At 37.1% G+C, this 25532-nt stretch overlaps 1 protein-coding gene across 1 annotated transcript in view; it reads right to left on the bottom strand.

The window, feature by feature from the left end:
• LOC138306792 (transcription factor 4-like) overlaps positions 1-21120 on the bottom strand; it is a 76311-nt gene extending 55191 nt beyond the window's left edge. Inside the window, 3 exon segments of the mRNA XM_069247282.1 lie at positions 6486-6579; positions 18536-18680; positions 20519-21120. Of these exon segments, the coding sequence (XP_069103383.1) occupies positions 6486-6579; positions 18536-18680; positions 20519-20577 (298 nt within the window). The 5' untranslated portion in view covers positions 20578-21120.
• Positions 21121-25532: the final 4412 nt, after the last annotated feature.

Raw genomic sequence — 25532 nt, 5'->3', positions numbered from 1 at the left:
TCTGAAATGTCTCACCCAATGTGGAACTAAAATCATGGAATAGCCCCTGACATGTATCTGAAATGTCTCCCCAATATTGAGTGAAATCATGGAACAGTCCCTAACATTGGCCTGAAATGTCTTACCCAATGTGGAACTAAAATCATGGAACAGTCATTGAGATTTGTCTGAAATGTCTCACTCAATGTGGAACTAAAATCATGGAACAGTCATGGAGATTTGTCTGAAATGTCTCACCAATGTGGAACTGAAATCATGGAATAGCCCCTGACAATGGTCTGAAATGTCTCACCCAATGTGGAACTAAAATCATGGAACAGTCATTGAGATTTGTCTGAAATGTCTCACCAATGTGGAACTGAAATCATGGAATAGCCCCTGACAATGGTCTGAAATGTCTCACCCAATGTGGAACTAAAATCATAGAACAGTCATTGAGATTTGTCTGAAATGTCTCGCCCAATGTTGAACTGAAATCATGGAACAGCCCCTGACATTGGTCTGAAATGTCTCACCCAATGTGGAACTAAAATCATGGAACAGTCAGAAATCATGGAACAGCCCCTGATATTGGTCTGAAATGTCACCTTCCTTGGAAGAGCTGCTGCTTAGTGCAAAGACCTTGGCCAATACCAATGACCCTGTACCCATGTACTTATAGACTAGTAGACGTGACCCTGGACAGTAGACATGACTTTGTACTATAGACTAGTAGACATGACCCTGGACAGTAGACATGACCTTGTACTATAGACTAGTAGACGTGACCCTGGACAGTAGACATGACTTTGTACTATAGACTAGTAGACATGACCCTGGACAGTAGACATGACTTTGTACTATAGACTAGTAGACATGACCCTGGACAGTAGACATGACCTTGTACTATAGACTAGTAGACATGACCCTGGACAGTAGACATGACTTTGTACTATAGACTAGTAGACGTGACCCTGGACAGTAGACATGACTTTGTACTATAGACTAGTAGACGTGACCCTGGACAGTAGACATGACCTTTGTACTATAGACTAGTAGACATGACCCTGGACAGTAGACATGACCTTGTAATTATAGACTAGTAGACATGACCTTGGACAGTAGACATGACTTTGTACTATATAGACTAGTAGACGTGACCCTGGACAGTAGACATGACTTTGTACTATAGACTAGTAGACATGATCTTGTACTATAGACTAGTAGACGTGACCCTGGACAGTAGACATGACTTTGTACTATAGACTAGTAGACATGATCTTGGACAGTAGACATGATCTTGGACAGTAGACATGATCTTTGTACTATAGACTAGACCCTGGGACAGTAGACATGACTTTGTACTATAGACTAGTAGACGTGACCCTGGACAGTAGACATGACCTTGTACTATAGACTAGTAGACATGACCTTGGACAGTAGACATGACTTTGTACTATAGACTGGTAGACATGACCTATCCTTCCTCGAGTGGTACTGCCAGTGACTGTCTGTGGAGGTGTACAGACTGGTGGATATTTATAGATGTGAGGTGTTACTTCAGCATGTGTAATGTAGGCCAGCCCAGGGAGGGGGCCCCACAGATGTAAAACACATCTGTATATATGTGGTACAGCTCTAGACAGATGCTGGAAGGCAGATGTAGAGTTTGAGCAGAGTTGCAAGTCGTACATAGCACAGGGCCTCACAGATGGGAAGCTGGCAGAACCCTGTAGACAGGTGTAGACTTGGTGAATGGAAGAATGGCCCCACATCTGTACACAAAGTTGTAATATTATGGAGGAGGTTGTAGACTGATGTTTTGTCTGAATTATTTTGTCATTATATTGTCTTTATATAGGCTAGTGAGTCTCTCACTGGAGACACTAGCAAGCCACTTGCTTGAGACACTAATGAGTCCATCACTGGAGAATCTAGTAAATCACCCAGTGGAGTCACTTACTGCAGACACTAGCGAGTCACTTGCTGGAGACACTAATGAGTCCATCACTGGAGAATCTAGTAAATCACCCAGTGGAGTCACTTACTGCAGACACTAGCGAGTCACTTGCTGGAGACACTAGAGAGCAACTCACTGACACATTTTTTATAAAGTTCAAACTTAGATTTAGGTTAACACTATTTCTGAGCCAAGTTTTAAAATTTAGGCTACACAATGTTGACCAATCTTATTTGAACAAGTTGAAAATAACCAAATACATTTAACAATAACAAAGGAATCAAATGGATATTCTGAATACTCCATGTAAAGGTCAAACACAAGCATACTTGTTTTTTGGAGCTAAAATTCCTAACTTCTGTCAATTTTACTCTAGACCCACAGAGACTCAAGAGTCTTGTAAACTTAATATAAGATTCCAATACAGGAATTTCCATATTATTTACACAACTAGAATGATTTACTTTCAGACAGGTGTCACACAATATCTGGAAATGAAATCAATGAGGTAGCAGTGTATGCACCTTTACTGTAGGAAACGAATTATGTGTGGACCTCCCATTTTGAGCCTCATTTTTTCCATGTAATACCACTTAGCCAGGTGGCCTATGGATGTCTTCAACATATCACTTCAAACTTTAAACTTTAGCTCCATAAAAGGGGGTAGGAAAGAGGGAGACCACAGAGATAAAATCCCTAGGAGAAATAGGGGAAAAAGGGAGATAATTCCTTCCTCATTTTGAAATTTTAAAGGAGATAAAATCATTATTTGAAATATGTAGGGAAGGGGGTCACATTCATCCATGAAGACACTTTTGAACTGTTCCAATTCTAAGACTGGAACAGTCTATTACGAAATTCAAGGGTGAGGAAGGGTGGTAGGCAGTAACAGAACAGAGGATTACAAATTCAAGTTTGGTGTAGTGCTGGTTCTAATTTGATGATTTAATCATTATGTCAAAAGAGTTATGTCCCCTTGTTCATAGTGCTATTTAGAAGAGTTCTGTGCCCTTGTTAATAGTGTTTTATGAAGAGTTCTTTCCCCTTTTGAAAAGGTTCAAATTGTTGTCAACTTTGGGGGAAACAATAAATTACTTGTGTGAATGTGTCGTGTTTTTCAACTGCAAACTGAACAAGAGATCCCAGAGGGATCTTGGCGCCCACCAAAGAATGATCTATGTCTGACAATAGAAAGACGGATCTTTTCTCTGCTTTTCAACTTTTTACTACATATTACTACATATGAAATTTGAGAAAGATCCTTTCAGTACTTTCTGAGATATACAACACTGACAAACTTCAATAATCAAAATCAAAGATGTTGACCGATCAGTCACAATATGCAATATGCAGGTCCTAGGAGTACCTACATATAAAATTTGAGACAGATCACTTCAGTACTTTCTGAGAAATAGCGGTAACAAACTTCAATTATCAAAATTCAAAATGGTGGCCTGTCGGCCATCTTGTTGACCGTTCGGACCCAAAATGTAATTAGGGACCTAAGGGAACCTGCACATGAAATTTGAGACATATCCCTTCAGTTGTTGACCGATCGGTCCCAAAATTAAATATGCACAACAAGGGCCCTAGGGGAACCTACATGTGAAATTTGGGAGAGATCCCTTCAGTACTTTCTGAGAAATAGCGGTAACAAACTTTAACAATCAAAATCCAAGATGGCGGCCTGGCGGCCATTTTGTTAACCGATCGGTCCTAAAATGCAATATGCACAACTAGGGCCCTAGGGGAACCTACATGTGAAATTTGAGAGAGATCCCTTCAGTACTTTCTGAGAAATAGCGGTAACAAACTTTAACTATCAAAATCCAAGATGGCGGCCTGGCGGCCATCTTGTCAACCGATTGGTCCTAAAATGCAATATGCACAACTAGGTCCCTAGGGGAACCTACATGTGAAATTTGAGAGAGATCCCTTCAGTACTTTCTGAGAAATAGCGGTAACAATCTTTAACAATCAAAATCCAAGATGGCGGCCTGGCGGCCATCTTGTTAACCGATCGGTCCTAAAATGCAATATGCACAACTAGGGCCCTAGGGGAACCTACATGTGAAATTTGAGAGAGATCCCTTCAATACTTTCTGAGAAATAGCGGTAACAAACTTTAACTATCAAAATCCAAGATGGCGGCCTGGCGGCCATCTTGTTAACCGATCGGTCCTAAAATGCAATATGCACAACTAGGGCCCTAGGGGAACCTACATGTGAAATTTGAGAGTGATCCCTTCAGTACTTTCTGAGAAATAACGGTAACAAACTTTAACTATCAAAATCCAAGATGGCGGCCTGGCGGCCATCTTGTTAACCGATCGGTCCTAAAATGCAATATGCACAACTAGGGCCCTAGGGGAACCTACATATGAAATTTGAGAAAGATCCCTTCAGTACTTTCTGAGAAATAGCGGTAACAAGAAATGTTAACGGACGGAAGGACGGACGGACGGAAGGACGGACGACGGACCACGGACAAAAAGCGATTTGAATAGCCCACCATCTGACGATGGTGGGCTAAAAACTGGTAATTAAAAACTTCATCAAAAGGACAAACACCTCAAAAATAAACGGCGCAACTGGTGATTAATATATTCCATCTTAAAATAACTCCCGCTTCTGACACACTCCCTCACTTCATTAAAACATGAACCACAAGTTTTGTCCCCGTGTGTGGATTGTTTTAAGCATATTTTAGCTTAATCAGACGGTTAAAATGTATATATTAAAACTGTCTGCCTATTAAATCACAGCAGAAGTGATAACACTGACATATTTTATTGAAAGTTTGACAGGTGGGGACTAACACACAAAAACTTCCTCTAATTTTGAATTCAGAACAAACTGGTCTCAATTTTCCTAAAGTCATGACATATCACAGTGTTTAAGTCCTTTTCCTAAAAGGATTTAACTTCATTTGTTTACAAAATTTTCTTAAAGAAATTAAATACTGTATAAAGTGAAATTTTGTTGTGTTGAAATATTCTCTGCTTTAGGGTTTACTGTAGAACTATACGAACATAAAACAACAAATAACATTTAATGTATGAAGTTATTGTTCTATTCGCGAACCAATTATTTATGAACATTTTGAATACCCCCCTTGGGGGCCCCCTATTTGCAGAAGGGGGACACCAAGTGCACCTGGCTGAACATGAACAGTCGGTACATGCTTCACCAAACATGCAGGTCTTATTCAGCATTCCTTCAAACACCTGTGTGACACACTTGCAAGGGGCCCAAGAAGGGGAGAAGACAGATATTAATCACTCATCTATCCATTCATTCACAAGATTTGTCAACTTTGCATTACAATTAATTTTTGGGGGAAAAGCACATTTTTTTAAAATTAGAATGTTGACTTTGACAAGAACATTTCTAATATCAGGTTGTTTATGTACACTGGTAAATTTCTTGTCAAATTTTGGAATTAAGTATCATGACAAACTGATCAGATACCAGCTTTACATTTAAAATAGCATTTTTAACAATTCTATGACATTGTTATGAAGTCTAATTGTATAGTGGTGCAGTGATGATGGATTAGGCACAGGACTCAGGACTACGGTAATTTCCACGATGAAATCAAGATAGACAACTCTAGGACAGCTCAGCATCAGAGTTATGTCCCCTACATCATTAAAGGGAGATAAATTGATTTCTCTATTCAAATTGCATACTGCTACAAATTTCTTTTTTCTTACTGACAGGACCATTTTGATTTTCAAATTTTTGATCACTGTAATTACATTAGTAGAACTGTTCAAATGAGGGAGACTTTTTTCACATCAAATCCAATTGTTCATCAGAGCGTCTGGTAACTTTTAATAGCATGAGATAACAAATATGTCGATTGACAATATCTCACACATCTATGATCTTATAATCTTGATTCAGAAATTAAAATATGTCAATTTACTGACTTTGTAACTATAACAGCATTATTTGTCCAGAACGCATAATCTTAATACCACTACCCCAAATTAAAATGTAGGTAACCAGGGCCCATAAAGCATAAGGCTAAATTTGCATGTTCATATTGGAGATTTAAGTTTGTAAACAGTTAATTTATCATATAAACATGTTTTATCATAGATTTCAATTTTGTTTTTTATAACAAAACTTATTCCTGGAGACTTACTACAGTAAACCATGAAATATTCCTTGTGTAGAAACTAAAAAACAACAAAATTTGAATTTTGATATTTTAATATTCCGTCTTTGCATATTACAGAGTTAACTCCCTTGTGGGAAGGTAACCATTGTGATGTCAACATTTTGTAGGTGCAATTCATGTTGTTTCTCTGAAAAGTATGACGTTACGCTCGCAAACACATGACCTCATAATCAATACCTACCCGTAAGGGCAGATAACTCTGTAATATACAAATACAGCATAGCCACTCTTGTTAATTCAAATAATGACCAATTTTTCTATCCAGGAAATTATATCTAAGCTCCAAGCTACGAATGAAATATTACATACGAATATTTTATGTAATACAAAATGGAGGTCAGAAATAAGAGTACTTACGAGAAGCGGACTTGTATCCACCGAACTCCATGTTACTGGCCGCTCCCGACGGGCCGACAGGCGGGCCGTTCTTAGACACAGGGGGAGAAAACATCTACATAACAACAAAACAGAAATTTTCAACTTGCGGAACGATCACAAAATTCTCTGTCCAACACCGTATTCGACCCAATAAGCGCCCAGGGCGTATACAAATTGAAAAGAATGAAAAGGTGTTAATAGGACGAAATTATATTGGAAATCTTTACATTTTTGTGTAGTTTTGGTCTTTTTGCCTGGGCAATTGAAATTGAGGCCTCAAAAAGGGGGAGGGGCGCTTAAAGGGACATGGACGTTTATTAGGTCGAATACGGCATTCACAATAATCATTGGATTGTGTTACCATGTATGAACTTCATATGGCTGCTCATTATCTTTAGTATATAATAAATTTGTTAAGAAAACAATTTTAAATCATTCCGTCTTCTTTTCTTATACAATTTAAATTTATTTTTTTCAGAATTATGTTTCACTTTTATATTTGATAATTTTTTATAACGATAAAACATCTTATATTGAAATAAAGCATAACATAAAGCTGCAAAAAAAAGACATCAAATTTCATGTTCTGTGTTAAGTGGTATCAGAAATCATTACACAATATTTAGTCAAGACAACATCTAATATATTTATTAACTTCTTGGAAGAATATTCAATAAACTTTTATCAAGTTTGATCAATATTTATGTGTAGAAATCTGCAATTGCTAGTTCCCTTCAGAGAAACTGAATTGCACACAAAAGACAATAGGTTTAGTCATAATAAGTCATAAAATAAATACATAATTTGTATGTAATCAGTACAGTTTGCCATGGGTGTTCCCTAAATCGGGTCAGATAAAATAGGAGTCACTTTATGAAATCATGATGAACTTTAAGAAAAAAAGTGAAGTCCCTTTTTCATTTTAGATTTTTAAAAAGCTAAGGATATGAGAACAGTGTTAAATGCAACCCCTGATCAGAAAAAAAAACCTTCATCAATATTGTTTGTCCTGAATTTAAGTGATTGATAAAACATGGTCTGAATTTCTTTAAGTTATCATAATTCATCAGTACACTAGATTTATGTATAACATTTGATCACGTATGTTATCTACAGAACTTCAATAGTAGTTCAACATTTCAGTTATAGGAAGAGAAGTCTGTGGAATAATAGTAATTATATGAGTTCACCAATTAAAATAACAAGAATTTGAATGAGAATATAGTGTACATGTGGGAAAAAAAAACAAAATATTTTAACAGTAAATCTTTAAAATGAGAAATTCAAAAGAACGAACATCCTGCCATTAGTTCATATGTGTGTTGTTCATTTTCTGTTTTAATTTTGTGTTCACTTTTTGAGATTTCATCAAATTTGTCTTCAAATGTTTCAAATATTTCTGCAGATGCTCTGATATACACTAGTACTGCATGCCCTGCAACTCTAGAGTCACAAGTTCGAATCCCATGTGGGGTAATTATTAGATTCCAGGTGCTGACCATTGGTCACTCCCATAATTTACTCCATCAGTACACAAGGCACATCCTTAAATGACCCTGGTCAGTAAACCTAACAAACCAATTAATTGCAGAGACTTACATACAGGGCTTGCACTGGGTGTTCTATAAATAGGGTTCTCTTCAGATAAATGGGGTCCCCAAATGTAATTGGAGATTCAGAAAAAAAGTCGTGTCATTTTGATTTTCTATACTTAAAATGAATATGGGGGATAAAAAATTGTCATTTTTTGTTTTTCTATACTTAAAATGAATATGGGTATGGCATAAACCCAAGCAAACCATGGCCATTGGACTGCAAAGATTCACATATCAAATATTCAAGTACTTATTTAATTCATCTAAATCTCATACAAGATTAAACACGTGTGATCCTATGAAAATGTATCAACATTATGTTATACGATATAAACATAAAGAAAACCTGTACTTAACTCTGGATACGCTATAAATATGCTAGATCATCAATTAGTGAGCCTCGTTAACCTACACATCGCCCATATCCATCCATCATGGCTAATGATGCATTTCTACATTTACATGTATTCTAGTCATTTAAAAATCTACAACCACAGAGACAAAAGCTGTCAATCAATAGCAGAGCTTATGCTTACATCGTCCTCATATTCTTCCTAGAAAATCAAAAGTAACTCCATTTTTTTTCTGAAACTTCATTCTAATACGAGGGTTTCGAGACCCCAAAATGACATGGGTTAAGTACAATTTACCGTTGATTGGTCCCACCTTCCGGTGATTATGACGTCTTATAATTCATGTTAAAATATGATGTCATAATCACCGAAAGGTGGGACTAATCAATGGTAACTTGTACTTTACCCACGTCGTTTTGGGACCTCGAAACCCCTGTATTACATACAGGGGCCACATTTTATCTGAGGAGGACGTCCCCATTTATGAAACACCCAGCACGAACCCTGAATAGAAAATATCACATGTTCATCATGGTTCTAGGCTCACGCTACCCATTCGCATTTTCGTTATTTACGAATCGTTCTGGCTAAATGCTAAAATAAATTCATGCTCATTCCCAAAAAATGCTTAAGTTTTTCTTCACACACCCGATATATATCCAATCACGCGGATACAAGCTTCAAACAAGGCTTTTTTCAGTTGCATTACTTTCATAGAAAAGTCTAAAACAGTTGATAAATTAATCAGTTACTGTACCAAATATATTTTAATGTGGAAGGGATGTAAAGTAACAATACACACGACGGAATATGGATTAATGAATGATCAAGATCTTTTGTATGTGTGTACTTTTCACTTGTTACATAAAATACATTATTTGATGCTTCTTAGTAATTTAATGTTCTTCATTATGGAATGCTGTCAATGCATAATTTGCTAAATGAAATTCTTATTTGCTAACGAGAAAAAAATCACTTTTCGCAACTTTTGCTAAGCAAACTGGAAAGTTAGTGTGAGCCCAGGAGTAACATCCTCGCCCCCCCTCTACCGTTTTTACCTGTCGCCCATGATGATAAATCACATCTTAACGCCCCATTAAAACTGTCATTTGTTTATCAGTATAACCAATTAACCAAGGGCAATTAAAACCACCTTGTAGATCAATCAGATGAAATACAGTTACTGTCAAATATTTTGTTGTCATCCTTTTCTCTACAGAATTATTTTGCTGTCGTCTTTCGGTATGCAAAGTATATATCTGTATGTGACGACCCATATTTTTACTAAGATGACCTTATTGATGTGGACCTAACAACATTATCTTAATTTTTGTAGACATACCCATATGTTTATGACAACCCCCACAATTTATACCTATTTTTGTGACAACCCCTATATACTGTTTGACCCCTATATTTTTTTTTGTAGACCTACCCACACGTTGGTTTGTGACAACCCCTATATACACTAAGTTGACCTTATTTTTTGTAGACCTACCCACACGTTGGTTTGTGACGACCCCTATATATCACTACTATTTTGTAGACCTACCCACACGTGGTTTGTGACCCCCTATATCACTAAGTTGACCTTTTTTGTAGACCTACCCACACGTTGGTTTGTGACACCCCTATATATCACTAAGTTGACCTTATTTTTGTAGACCTACCCACACGTTGGTTTGTGACAACCCCTATATATCACTAAGTTGACCTTATTTTTGTAGACCTACCCACACGTTGGTTTGTGACAACCCCTATATATCACTAAGTTGACCCTATTTTTGTAGACCTACCCACACGTTGGTTTGTGACAACCCCTATATATCACTAAGTTGACCCTATTTTTGTAGACCTACCCACACGTTGGTTTGTGACAACCCCTATATATCACTAAGTTGACCCTATTTTTGTAGACCTACCCACACGTTGGTTTGTGACAACCCCTATATACCACTAAGTTGACCTTATTTTTGTAGACCTACCCACACGTTGGTTTGTGACAACCCCTATATATCACTAAGTTGACCTTATTTTTGTAGACCTACCCACACGTTGGTTTGTGACGACCCCTATATATCACTAAGTTGACCTTATTTTTGTAGACCTACCCACACGTTGGTTTGTGACAACCCCTATATATCACTAAGTTGACCCTATTTTTGTAGACCTACCCACACGTTGGTTTGTGACAACCCCTATATATCACTAAGTTGACCTTATTTTTGTAGACCTACCCACACGTTGGTTTGTGACAACCCCCAATATATCACTAAGTTGACCTTATTTTTGTAGACCTACCCATATGTTTGTGACGACCCCTATATATCACTAAGTTGACCTTATTTTTGTAGACCTACCCACACGTTGGTTTGTGACAGACCCCTATATATCACTAAGTTGACCTTATTTTTGTAGACCTACCCACACGTTGGTTTGTGACGACCCCTATATATCACTAAGTTGACCTTATTTTTGTAGACCTACCCACACGTTGGTTTGTGACGACCCCTATATATCACTAAGTTGACCCTATTTTTGTAGACCTACCCACACGTTGGTTTGTGACAACCCCTATATATCACTAAGTTGACCTTATTTTTGTAGACCTACCCACACGTTGGTTTGTGACACCCCTATATATCACTAAGTTGACCCTTATTTTTGTAGACCTACCCACACGTTGGTTTGTGACGACCCCTATATATCACTAAGTTGACCTTATTTTTGTAGACCTACCCACACGTTGGTTTGTGACACCCCTATATATCACTAAGTTGACCTTATTTTTGTAGACCTACCCACACGTGGTTTGTGACGACCCCTATATATCACTAAGTTGACCTTATTTTTGTAGACCTACCCACACGTTGGTTTGTGACAACCCCTATATATCACTAAGTTGACCTTATTTTTGTAGACCTACCCACACGTTGGTTTGTGACAGCCCCTATATATCACTAAGTTGACCCTATTTTTGTAGTAGACCTACCCACACGTTGGTTTGTGACGACCCCTATATATCACTAAGTTGACCTTATTTTTGTAGACCTACCCACACGTTGGTTTGTGACAACCCCTATATATCACTAAGTTGACCTTATTTTTGTAGACCTACCCACACGTTGGTTTGTGACACCCCTATATATCACTAAGTTGACCTTATTTTTGTAGACCTACCCACACGTTGGTTTGTGACGACCCCTATATATCACTAAGTTGACCTTATTTTTGTAGACCTACCCACACGTTGGTTTGTGACGACCCCTATATATCACTAAGTTGACCCTATTTTTGTAGACCTACCCACACGTTGGTTTGTGACAACCCCTATATATCACTAAGTTGACCTTATTTTTGTAGACCTACCCACACGTTGGTTTGTGACACCCCTATATATCACTAAGTTGACCTTATTTTTGTAGACCTACCCACACGTTGGTTTGTGACAACCCCTATATATCACTAAGTTGACCTTATTTTTGTAGACCTACCCACACGTTGGTTTGTGACAACCCCTATATATCACTAAGTTGACCCTATTTTTGTAGACCTACCCACACGTTGGTTTGTGACAACCCCTATATATCACTAAGTTGACCCTATTTTTGTAGACCTACCCACACGTTGGTTTGTGACAACCCCTATATATCACTAAGTTGACCTTATTTTTGTAGACCTACCCACACGTTGGTTTGTGACACCCCTATATATCACTAAGTTGACCCTATTTTTTTGTAGACCTACCCACACGTTGGTTTGTGACAACCCCTATATATCACTCACTAAGTTGACCTTATTTTTGTAGACCTACCCACACGTTGGTTTGTGACACCCCTATATATCACTAAGTTGACCTTATTTTTGTAGACCTACCCACACGTTGGTTTGTGACGACCCCTATATATCACTAAGTTGACCTTATTTTTGTAGACCTACCCACACGTTGGTTTGTGACAACCCCTATATATCACTAAGTTGACCTATTTTTGTAGACCTACCCACACGTTGGTTTGTGACAGACCCTATATATCACTAAGTTGACCTTATTTTTGTAGACCTACCCACACGTTGGTTTGTGACAACCCCTATATATCACTAAGTTGACCTATTTTTGTAGACCTACCCACACGTTGGTTGTGAACAACCCCTATATATCACTAAGTTGACCCTATATTTTTGTAGACCTACCCACACGTTGGTTTGTGACAACCCCTATATATCACTAAGTTGACCCTATTTTTGTAGACCTACCCACACGTTGGTTTGTGACAACCCCTATATATCACTAAGTTGACCTTATTTTTGTAGACCTACCCACACGTTGGTTTGTGACAGCCCCTATATACCACTAAGTTGACCTTATTTTTGTAGACCTACCCACACGTTGGTTTGTGACAACCCCTATATATCACTAAGTTGACCTTATTTTTGTAGACCTACCCACACGTTGGTTTGTGACAACCCCTATATATCACTAAGTTGACCTTATTTTTGTAGACCTACCCACACGTTGGTTTGTGACAGCCCCTATATACCACTAAGTTGACCTTATTTTTGTAGACCTACCCACACGTTGGTTTGTGACAACCCCTATATATCACTAAGTTGACCTTATTTTTGTAGACCTACCCACACGTTGGTTTGTGACGACCCCTATATATCACTAAGTTGACCTATTTTTGTAGACCTACCCACACGTTGGTTTGTGACAACCCCTATATATCACTAAGTTGACCTATTTTTGTAGACCTACCCACACGTTGGTTTGTGACAACCCCTATATATCACTAAGTTGACCTTATTTTTGTAGACCTACCCACACGTTGGTTTGTGACAACCCCTATATATCACTAAGTTGACCCTATTTTTGTAGACCTACCCACACGTTGGTTTGTGACAACCCCTATATATCACTAAGTTGACCCTATTTTTGTAGACCTACCCACACGTTGGTTTGTGACGACCCCTATATATCACTAAGTTGACCCTATTTTTGTAGACCTACCCACACGTTGGTTTGTGACAACCCCTATATATCACTAAGTTGACCTTATTTTTGTAGACCTACCCACACGTTGGTTTGTGACGACCCCTATATATCACTAAGTTGACCTTATTTTTGTAGACCTACCCACACGTTGGTTTGTGACGACCCCTATATATCACTAAGTTGACCCTATTTTTGTAGACCTACCCACACGTTGGTTTGTGACAGCCCCTATATATCACTAAGTTGACCTTATTTTTGTAGACCTACCCACACGTTGGTTTGTGACAACCCCTATATATCACTAAGTTGACCTTATTTTTGTAGACCTACCCACACGTTGGTTTGTGACGACCCCTATATATCACTAAGTTGACCTTATTTTTGTAGACCTACCCACACGTTGGTTTGTGACACCCCTATATATCACTAAGTTGACCCTATTTTTGTAGACCTACCCACACGTTGGTTTGTGACAACCCCTATATATCACTAAGTTGACCTTATTTTTGTAGACCTACCCACACGTTGGTTTGTGACGACCCCTATATATCACTAAGTTGACCTTATTTTTGTAGACCTACCCACACGTTGGTTTGTGACACACCCCCTATATATCACTAAGTTGACCTATTTTTGTAGACCTACCCACACGTTGGTTTGTGACCCCTATATATCACTAAGTTGACCTTATTTTTGTAGACCTACCCACACGTTGGTTTGTGACACCCCTATATATCACTAAGTTGACCTTATTTTTGTAGACCTACCCACACGTTGGTTTGTGACGACCCCTATATATCACTAAGTTGACCTTATTTTTGTAGACCTACCCACACGTTGGTTTGTGACGACCCCTATATATCACTAAGTTGACCTATTTTTGTAGACCTACCCACACGTTGGTTTGTGACAACCCCTATATATCACTAAGTTGACCTTATTTTTGTAGACCTACCCACACGTTGGTTTGTGACAACCCCTATATATCACTAAGTTGACCTTATTTTTGTAGACCTACCCACACGTTGGTTTGTGACAACCCCTATATATCACTAAGTTGACTTTATTTTTGTAGACCTACCCACACGTTGGTTTGTGACGACCCCTATATATCACTAAGTTGACCTTATTTTTGTAGACCTACCCACACGTTGGTTTGTGACAACCCCTATATATCACTAAGTTGCCTTATTTTTGTAGACCTACCCACACGTTGGTTTGTGACGACCCCTATATATCACTAAGTTGACCCTATTTTTGTAGACCTACCCACACGTTGGTTGTGACGACCCCTATATACACTAAGTTGACCTTTGTGACCTACCCCACGTATATATAATCACTAAGTTGACCCTATTTTTGTAGACCTACCCACACGTTGGTTTGTGACAACCCCTATATATCACTAAGTTGACCTTATTTTTGTAGACCTACCCACACGTTGGTTTGTGACAACCCCTATATATCACTAAGTTGACCTTATTTTTGTAGACCTACCCACACGTTGGTTTGTGACGACCCCTATATATCACTAAGTTGACCCTATTTTTGTAGACCTACCCACACGTTGGTTTGTGACAACCCCTATATATCACTAAGTTGACCTTATTTTTGTAGACCTACCCACACGTTGGTTTGTGACAACCCCTATATATCACTAAGTTGACCTATTTTTGTAGACCTACCCACACGTTGGTTTGTGACACCCCTATATATCACTAAGTTGACCTTATTTTTGTAGACCTACCCACACGTTGGTTTGTGACAACCCCTATATATCACTAAGTTGACCTTATTTTTGTAGACCTACCCACACGTTGGTTTGTGACGACCCCTATATATCACTAAGTTGACCCTATTTTTGTAGACCTACCCACACGTTGGTTTGTGACGACCCCTATATATCACTAAGTTGACCCTATTTTTGTAGACCTACCCACACGTTGGTTTGTGACAACCCCTATATATCACTAAGTTGACCTTATTTTTGTAGACCTACCTACGTGACCACATTCCTGGACGGTAATCTCTCAACTAATGCCTACTAATCCCCTATCACTGTTGTGTGACAAACGTCTCCAAAGGTGTGAACTTCACCGCCGGGCAGATTACTCCTGATCTCCCTATACTACCGCGGCTAATCAGGCGTGACAAGTTAATTATAGTGGGCGAGATAATCTTATGGCATTAACAGTTATCTCCCCTTGTCCGTCAACATTCACACCTTGTACAACTGTTTGTTTGTAAGGTCATTAAGTATCCTGTTGAGGTAAATAAACACAGTGATGTTACGCCATATAAACATATTAACCTAACCTTTTTGTCGGCTTTCGTAAAAAAAATGTTGGCTTTCGCAGTCTACGCATTATTTGACAGGATGTTTGTTTCACATTATACATTGGAGGACAGATTCACTGTATGTATGTATTGTGCCATGTGAATCACATTTAATAAAACTATGGTATATCATTATTAGTGCTGGGTATTGGAAGGTCTAAAACGATACGATACTTATTGAAAATACACTGAAACAATACACGATACGTATTGAGGATATACTGGAACTCTTTTTTCAAATTCAGTTGACCATTGTGTTTTGAATATTGTAACATTCTATAACCTGGTACCAAACATTTGATTTGGTTCACCATCTGTGTTGATTTATTTCTGTCAATTCGTATTCTTTGCTATGAAAAGACATTTTTAATCCATCTAGGTGATACAGATGCTTTAAATACTTCCTTTTGATTGAAATGCTTTTACTTGAATGATGTTTTAAGAATAAATTTTGTTTGGAATTTCCTGTTTCTATAATAAAGAGTAGGTTGAGTTGTTAAAACGATACAGCGATATACAGCATTTTTGCGTATCAATATTTGATGCGCTTATGAAATCCGATACGTATCGGTATATCGATATATTGATCCAGCCCTAATCATTATATTGTGTTTCCTCATGTGTATTCCAAATCCCACCTCATTGAGCTAACTCAATCATTATACATTAAGTATCCCGCCTCATTGAGCTAACTCAATCATTATACATTAAGTATCCCATCTCATTGAGCTAACTCAATCATTATACATTAAGTATCCCATCTCATTGAGCTAACTCAATCATTATACATTAAGTGACATTATGAATCAAATTCAGTTGTATAACCCTTCTTTCTGTGATCTTCAAAAAAAAAATTTTTGCCAATGTTTATTTAATTTGCTCCTCAAAATGTCATTTTACCTAATAAGAATACCTGTGACTGAAAAAAGTATTTTCAAGATGAAAATTGAAATACAAACTTAGTAGAAAAGTTGAATTGTCCCAATCATGTCCTGGTACAGTGCACATTATAGTATATGTGGACTGACCAAACAGTACTGGTCAAAATTTGTGCCCAGATAAAGACAAAAGGATGACTTCATGTGTATTATTAAAAAGTCTAAGGCTAACTTATATTGATCAAAATGTAATACATCAGGACAAAAATTGACCAAGTTTAGAGAAAATCAATAGATTTTATAGAAATACAAACACTATATCACATGGCGCATATGCAACAGCTTGTTGTCAATATGGAGGATCAGTATAGCAAATAAGGAGGGGATGTTTCAAAAACTATTGTTGGGGACCATTTCAAAAGATATTTCATAAAATATCTTTTGAAATGGTTCACATACATGTGAAGGAACATATTCATGGCATTATAATCTAATAAAGAGTGCTTCAAAATCTTTTGCTTCAATGCATTTAGTTCAAAGTGGTTCTAACAATTAAAGCCTTAACACCAAAATAATATTTACAATATTTTCACACATGTATATAATCTATTCTCTATTTGCATATTACAGTTATCTGCCCTTGCATGTAGGTATTGATTGTGACGTCATGTGTTTGGGAGCGTAACGTCATAATTTTTCGGAGAAAATGATGTGAATTGAGCTCACAAAATAATGATGTCACAATGGATACCTACTCACAAGGGAGCTAACTCTGTAATATGCAGAGACGGAATACTTCCTCCTCACACTTTCTTCATTACACTTTGTTTATTTCTGTGATCATGGACAGTTGTGGAATCTCAACATTATTCGTCAGTATAATCAATTTAAACAACATGTAAATGGCTTCATTTAATTTCTGAAAACAAGATTCATTTATTTCCTATTTAACGAAAACAACAGTGTTATGGATAATAGAATGGCACTGGAACCTCCATGCTTAAACTCAACCTAATTTAACAACACAAAATTTAACTTCTTAATGAATTACAATCTGTCACTGTGACATGGCAGCATTAATGCAATTATGATAAATGATAATTTTATGAATGAACACAATGATAATATGTTTAAAATATTCATTTGACATGATGATAGAAAACAGATGGCGACAACCATTTAAGGAAATATAAAATGATTTAAAGAAACTGTATGAACGGGAAACCTTTGATCTTGGTCAACTGATTACAAAATTGAATGGACACCAGCAAAAGCCAGAGATATATATATACATGCACTGACAAAGGAAAAGGGTAGATGCATGCATGTTCAAGGGAGGAAACTCTTCCCAGACTGAAGATGGCGCATACAAACTTAAACAATACATGATGAGAGCAGGAAAGGTAGGAAATAAATGAAAAGCACATGCACAGAGGAAACAATACAAACGCCATGCAGACAACATCAATGTATATGGGTAAAATGAAACTGATAATGTTGGTCAACAGCGACAACAACAATACAGGCAAAACTAAACAAAACTGAAAAAGGAAAATAAAACTTTAATTTTAATGCAACCAAAAAAAGGTGAAGCAAGCAAACGAAATATTGGGATACAGACATGGACAGGTGTCTAAAAAAACGTCCATGGCAACAGTACCGGTAACCATGGAAACTGGCACCGGTAACCATGGAAACGGTACCGGTAACCATAGAAACGTCAAACTCACCGCACTGAAATCAAGTAAGTCATTAAGTTCCTTGTCTGCGTGAGCGCTCACAATTCTTTCGGCGAATCGAGCGTTCCCGGACGCGAATCTGCAATGGGAAAGCAACACACACCTTATTACTGGTAGAATCATGAAATACTGACCGTTACATTTGCGGGCACATGCTGGGAGGCCTGCGGATGGAGACCCATGTGGCCCCGATACGGCATAGGGTGGCCAGGCATGAGGCCGGGGCCCCGAGAATGCATACTGGGTGCAGGTGTTCTGAAATACGGTGGCATCTCATTTCTGAAAATACACATTTTGTTTACCTGTAATGGTACGTACATTTTCTCCCACGGATACTGTTATATCTTATTCTAAATCATAACCCAATTGATAAGAATTCAAATTTTAAATATCAACAATGTATATCCCCTCTCATTGAATTTTTATTCACATTCATTTTGAGTTCAAATTTTTTAAAGCATTTTTTAAACGGATCAACTCCATCAAAAGTGAAACAATATTCTTAAAGGTGGAAAAACTAGTGCATGTTTGTGATATTGATCAGTTAATAATGCTAAAAATTGTTAAAATTCTAAACTTTTTAACAGCAGTTTCAGATGAATTAATTTTAAAAAGAATTATTACAGGTGTCATCAGAATGTAACATATGTTCTTGTTGTCAGATGAGAACAATAGAAAATCATTTTGTTTTAAAGCAGATATTGATTTTAACTAAATTTCAAATGTCATCTTTGAAAATTCAATAGATTAGTCTACCACAAATAAACATTGGAGAGCCTAAATGATCCCTGTTGTTTTTATAGAATCTATTGATTATAAGGATCATATTCAATCTTTTAATTTAATTTTTCTTGAAATAATGATCCTCTGAATTTTTAAAGTTTGGTCAACTTTCTTATCAAAAATAATTTAATTGAGAAATCTTTTTTCAGACATATCCATACCTACTGTGACCAATTTATTGAGGTTTTAATGCCAATGACATAGACTATTTGTAATCTCTTTGATTACATAAACAAGAGACTTATGGTGACATTCCTTCAGAGAAAGTCGACAAAGGGCACAGGTGTATTTTTTAGATTTAATACTTATGTAGATTAGTCACCAAGATGCACCTGGTGTGAACACTGATGGCTCTAAATAATGATTGGGTGTCGCACGTTTATTAACGACAATATCTTGGATTGATTGTTGATGGTGCTCACGGCTCATAAAAGGGTACCATTCTGTACAATGCTATTACTACAGTGGCCAAGGTCTAGATTGGTGTACTGAAACACACATGCAGGGTATAACTAACAATAACGCTTTGTTCCACAGATGTTAATTTCTGGGGTTTATTTAAAGAAATTAAACTTCATAACCCTGATAATAACTACATGAAAAGATTTGGTTTTTTTTACCAATTTCAATTAAGAATGGAGCAATTATAAAAATTTCTTGTGAATAAACATTCAGCCTATCACACGTGTGTGTATTGGAACCGCACGTGTGTATTGGAGATGTGTATTGCAGATGAAGCGACATATTGTCAGATTTTTATTACATATGTTTACGTTATTTTATTTACACATGCTGGCGGTATTAATTACACGTGTGACCGCCATGTCTCCGATTTATCAGTTGTGTGATTGTACAGTTAAATGACATCTGCCGATGGGACCATGTGTTGGAGCCCACGATTTGATCATGGACGTTTCTGACTATAGCAACAGTTGGCGTACATCTGTGTCTCCGCCACTTACTACACATAACACTCGTCGCCAACAGTCGAAGGGAGAAGGGCGAGCTTACCACACGGACCTTCCAAACTTCCATAGGAAACCATTTTCCATGATTATCCAGCTTTCTTACATACGACTGTTCCGACACATTGTGAAACTGGATCTATTCTAAGTGCACGGGACAATAGGATTTGCCGTCCTATTTCAGACCATATGAAAATAACTAGTGATTTTTGTAATAGCAATGACAACATATACACAGTACGTGAGTGAAAGTGAAAAATCGGATCTGTTTCTGGCCTTGCAAGATAAGATTTTTGTGACAATGGGCCCCAAACAACAGTCAAAATGGCGACCATTCGGGGGTCCGACGGCCGCTTGATTTCTACATACCTTGGTCGCCGATCGTTCCATGCTGGTTGCCCGTCACCTATACCGTCCGAATTTAACATCCCTAAATGTCGTTCGGGCCAGCCGGTATACTCGTGGCTAACTTCCTCAAAGTTAACACTACTTTTTTCGCCACTTTGATATCCTCAGTAGCACCGGATCAGTGCTGACATATTCCTTTGCCTTTGTCGCTGACGCTAAACCAACACACAATATATTCCTCCGCGTAGGAGCGAGAATTTGTCGCTGTTCACGGCTTAACCTGGAACTTGTTACTGTCTTTAGAGTCAGTATGATATTAAATATCATTTATACAACCCAACTATATAAAAATATTTACGTATGCTGCATTTCTAAACAAAAATATAAATTTTGAAATGGCCGTTTTTTCTCTGGTAGAATGGCGGACTGATCTTTTATTCGGGTTGTGATACGGCGAGTGTTTTCATCCTTTCACGGTTTGGTGCCTGCTCTGTTTGGTTTAGAACAGGCCGGGCGTATTTATTCAGTTTTTATATCTAAAGTAATCTGAAATAGAAAAACTGAAGAGATTCTTCAAATTATATCAAATAATAGAGATCACGAGGGAATGATTTACACATAAAATGATCCCATTATCAAATGTATATGGAATCTTTTTAGTGCATAAATTACCCCTCTTTAGGCCCCCGGATTTAAGCGATGGAAATGACTATTGATTGACAGAGGGGTTCGGAGATCAACCAATCAGATTAGCGGCCGAACTCCTAGGCGTTTCGTCCACGTGCCAAATATTAATCTGTTGAATGTGTATGTAGATATCCGGAAATGCCCAGGTATGTGTAACATTGTATTATACAAAGAACGAAATGAAACTGATTCACGTAATAGAACGACTCAAGGAGATTTTTTTTCTGTTCTGAGAAAAAAAGGGAATATAAATTTATACTTAAGTCTAGAATATTCGATCGATGTTCTTTTATTTGCTTCCGCGTATTAATTTGACTAAAAATCAGTCATTTTTATTGATATTTTTTTTTTAAATTGAATTTTCATGCCTAGGCCTATATATTTGAGCAAGAGTGGTTTGAACAAATAAAATTGTTAAGACACAACATTTTGTACCTTATTAATTAGTTAATTAGTTTTAATTATCCATGCAGCCTTTTGAACAAATAAAATTGTTAAGACACAACATTTTGTACCTAATTAATAAGTTAACTAGTTTTAATTATCCATGCAGCCTTTTAAACTGGACACAGCTAGTAAACACCATGGCCACAGAACGTCAGGCAACACCAAACAACGTCAATTAACGTCAAACAACGACAAGCAATGCCAAACAACGAGACACTATGCTGAACAACGTCAAGCAACGTTAAACCGCCAAACAATGTCAAGTTATGTCAAATAAAGCCAAACGACGTCAAATACCGACAAACAACACCTAACAACATCAAACAACGTCACGTAATGTCAAATAAAGACAAACAACGTCAAGTAACGTCACACAACTCGAAACAACGTCAAGTTATTTCACACAACGCGAAACAACGTCACACAACGCGAAACAACGTCAAGTAACATCACAAAACGCGAAACACCGTCAAGTAACGTCACACAACGCGGAACAACGTCAAGCGCACAAAAACGCGCTGTCTTTGCCCAAAACTAAGTGTGACTTATCCTTCTCATATACGTCCTTGCTTCCGCGTATTAATTTGACTAAAAATCAGTCATTTTTATTGATCTTTTTTTTTTTTAAATTGAATTTTCATGCTTAGGCCTATATATTTGAGCAAGAGTGGTTTGAACAAATAAAATTGTTAAGACACAACATTTTGTACCTTATTAATTAGTTAATTAGTTTTAATTATCCATGCAGCCTTTTGAACAAATAAAATTGTTAAGACACAACATTTTGTACCTTATTAATAAGTTAACTAGTTTTAATTATCCATGCAGCCTTTTAAACTGGACACAGCTAGTAAACACCATGGCCACAGAACGTCAGGCAACACCAAACAACGTCAATTAACGTCAAACAACGACAAGCAATGCCAAACAACGAGACACTATGCTGAACAACGTCAAGCAACGTTAAACCGCCAAACAATGTCAAGTTATGTCAAATAAAGCCAAACGACGTCAAAATACCGACAAACAACACCAAACAACACCTAACAACATCAAACAACGTCACGTAATGTCAAATAAAGACAAACAACGTCAAGTAACGTCACACAACTCGAAACAACGTCAAGTTATGTCACACAACGCGAAACAACGTCAAGTTATGTCACACAACGCGAAACAACGTCAAGTAACGTCACAAAACGCGAAACACCGTCAAGTAACGTCACACAACTCGAAACAACGTCAAGTAACGTCACAAAACACGAAACAATGTCAAGTAACGTCACAAAACGCGGAACAACGTCAAGTATTGCGGAACAACGTCAAGTAACGTAACACAACGCGGAACAACGTCAAGTAACGTCACAAAACGCGAAACAACGTCAAGTAACGTCACACAACTCGAAATAACGTCAAGTAACGTCACAAAACACGAAACAATGTCAAGTAACGTCACAAAACGCGAAACAATGTCAAGTAACGTCACAAAACGCAAAACAACGTCAAGTGACGTCACACACCGTGAAACAACGTCAATCAACGCCAAGCAGCAATGTCAAGTAATGTCAAGCGGGACGCTAAGCAACACCAAACAACACCAAACGACGTCAAACAACGTCAATATATTGGTTACTAATTCTAATCCCACCTGCGTTATTGGCTATTTACTGACCGTAGGTTATTGATTTTAGACCACCATCATCCAAAACGACTTGCGTCCGTGGTCCGTTGCCCGTCTGTTTGTAATTCTTGTTACCGCTATTTCTTAGAAAGTACTGAAGGGATCTGTTTCAAATATAGACTGGATGTTACGGTTAATTATGTCTTTTTTTATCTGTATAATATATAATTGTGCCTTTACCTCTGACTCTTCAATAACGATATTTGAATTGAATTGAATTTATCATAACAAATACATAGATTGGGGGGGGGATAGGGTCGGTAGACAGGGATTCACTCTAAAGTAATGGCCGGAACCGGGATCCGAGATCGAAATCCGGACTTTTATTTTTGTTTTTCGTAGAAAGTGGAAAAAAATAGGGTCGGGGGGAAAATTAGGGTCATTCGGGTTACCCTAAACAGACATTTTTTGTTTGGCCTAATATTCATTCATGTTGTGTTCTCATCCAAAAGATATAACACACTTTTGTATGGATCGAACTGCAAATATACAATGAATGATGATTGATGATTATTGATGATGACAATGATAATGATGATGACGACAACTGAAGACCTACATCATTTTCCACGACGGATGACCCATATTATTCTGACGGATGACCTATACGTAATAGTTGACCTATATTTACACAGTAGGTGACCTATATTTGCACGATGGTTAACCCATATCTTCCCAACGGATGACCTATATTTACATGATAGTTTACCTATATTTACACAGCAGGTGACCTGTTTTTTACGTTCGATGACTCATATTTACACAGTGGAGCACACGTTTGCGCGTTAATTACTACAATACATGTTTATTTCCACAACTGATAGTTGTATACATACTCTATAGTGAAGTTATGGCCATACCAGTTAGTGTAAGTCTACACTAGTAACCCTTTCCTGGCGGTGCTCTCCTACATAAAAATTGATTACTCATAAACTGTCATCACTGGTATTATCTCTTATACTGCGCGATGGCATTCATTACATCATTAATTTTCATGAATGATTCATGAACATTCAAGACTAGTACTACATTGTGGTTCATGAATATTCATCAAATGACTCTCAGTTACAACTTACGAATGTTTTAATATAATCAACGGATAACATTTAATTATTGCGGACCAAATGGCCAGTTATACGGTATAGATCGGTGACATAAAAACTTAATCCCTAATCTTCATCGGCACGATAATACTACACGGTATATACTGTTTACGTGAAAAAATTCTAATGATTATGTATTCGAAAATAGTAAAATTAAATGAAATGTCTTATGTACTACTCCTTCCGAATGAAGATTTTGGAATGATGTTAAATTTATCTCACCGAATGAAGATTTTGGAATGATGTTAAATTTATCATCACCGAATGAAGATTTTGGAATGATGTTAAATTTATCATCACCGAATGAAGATTTTGGAATGATGTTAAATTTATCATCACGAATGAAGATTTTGGAATGATGTTAAATTTATCATCACCGAATGAAGATTTTGGAATGATGTTAAATTTATCATCACCGAATGAAGATTTTGGAATGATGTTAAATTTATCATCACCGAATGAAGATTTTGGAATGATGTTGAGTTTATCATCACCGAATGAAGATTTTGGAATGATGTTAAATTTATCATCACAGAATGAAGATTTTGGAATGATGTTAAATTTATCATCGCAGAATGAAGATTTTGGAATGATGTTAAATTTATCATCACAGAATGAAGATTTTGGAATGATGTTAAATTTATCATCGCAGAATGAAGATTTTGGAATGATGTTAAATTTATCATCGCAGAATGAAGATTTTGGAATGATGTTAAATTTATCATCACCGAATGAAGATTTTGGAATGATGTTAAATTTATCATCACCGAATGAAGATTTTGGAATGATGTTAAATTTATCATCACCGAATGAAGATTTTGGAATGATGTTAAATTTATCATCACAGAATGAAGATTTTGGAATGATGTTAAATTTATCATCACCGAATGAAGATTTTGGAATGATGTTAAATTTATCATCACCGAATGAAGATTTTGGAATGATGTTAAATTTATCATCACAGAATGAAGATTTTGGAATGATGTTAAATTTATCATCGCAGAATGAAGATTTTGGAATGATGTTAAATTTATCATCGCAGAATGAAGATTTTGGATTCATGTTAAATTTATCATCGCCGAATGAAGATTTTGGATTCATGTTAAATTTATCATCG

This window comes from Argopecten irradians, chromosome 13 (genome assembly GCF_041381155.1).
Source record: "Argopecten irradians isolate NY chromosome 13, Ai_NY, whole genome shotgun sequence".
NCBI classification, from domain to species: Eukaryota; Metazoa; Mollusca; class Bivalvia; order Pectinida; family Pectinidae; genus Argopecten; species Argopecten irradians.
The sequence above is the reverse complement of the archived record's forward strand: the minus strand, read 5'-3'. Positions and strand labels throughout refer to the sequence as shown.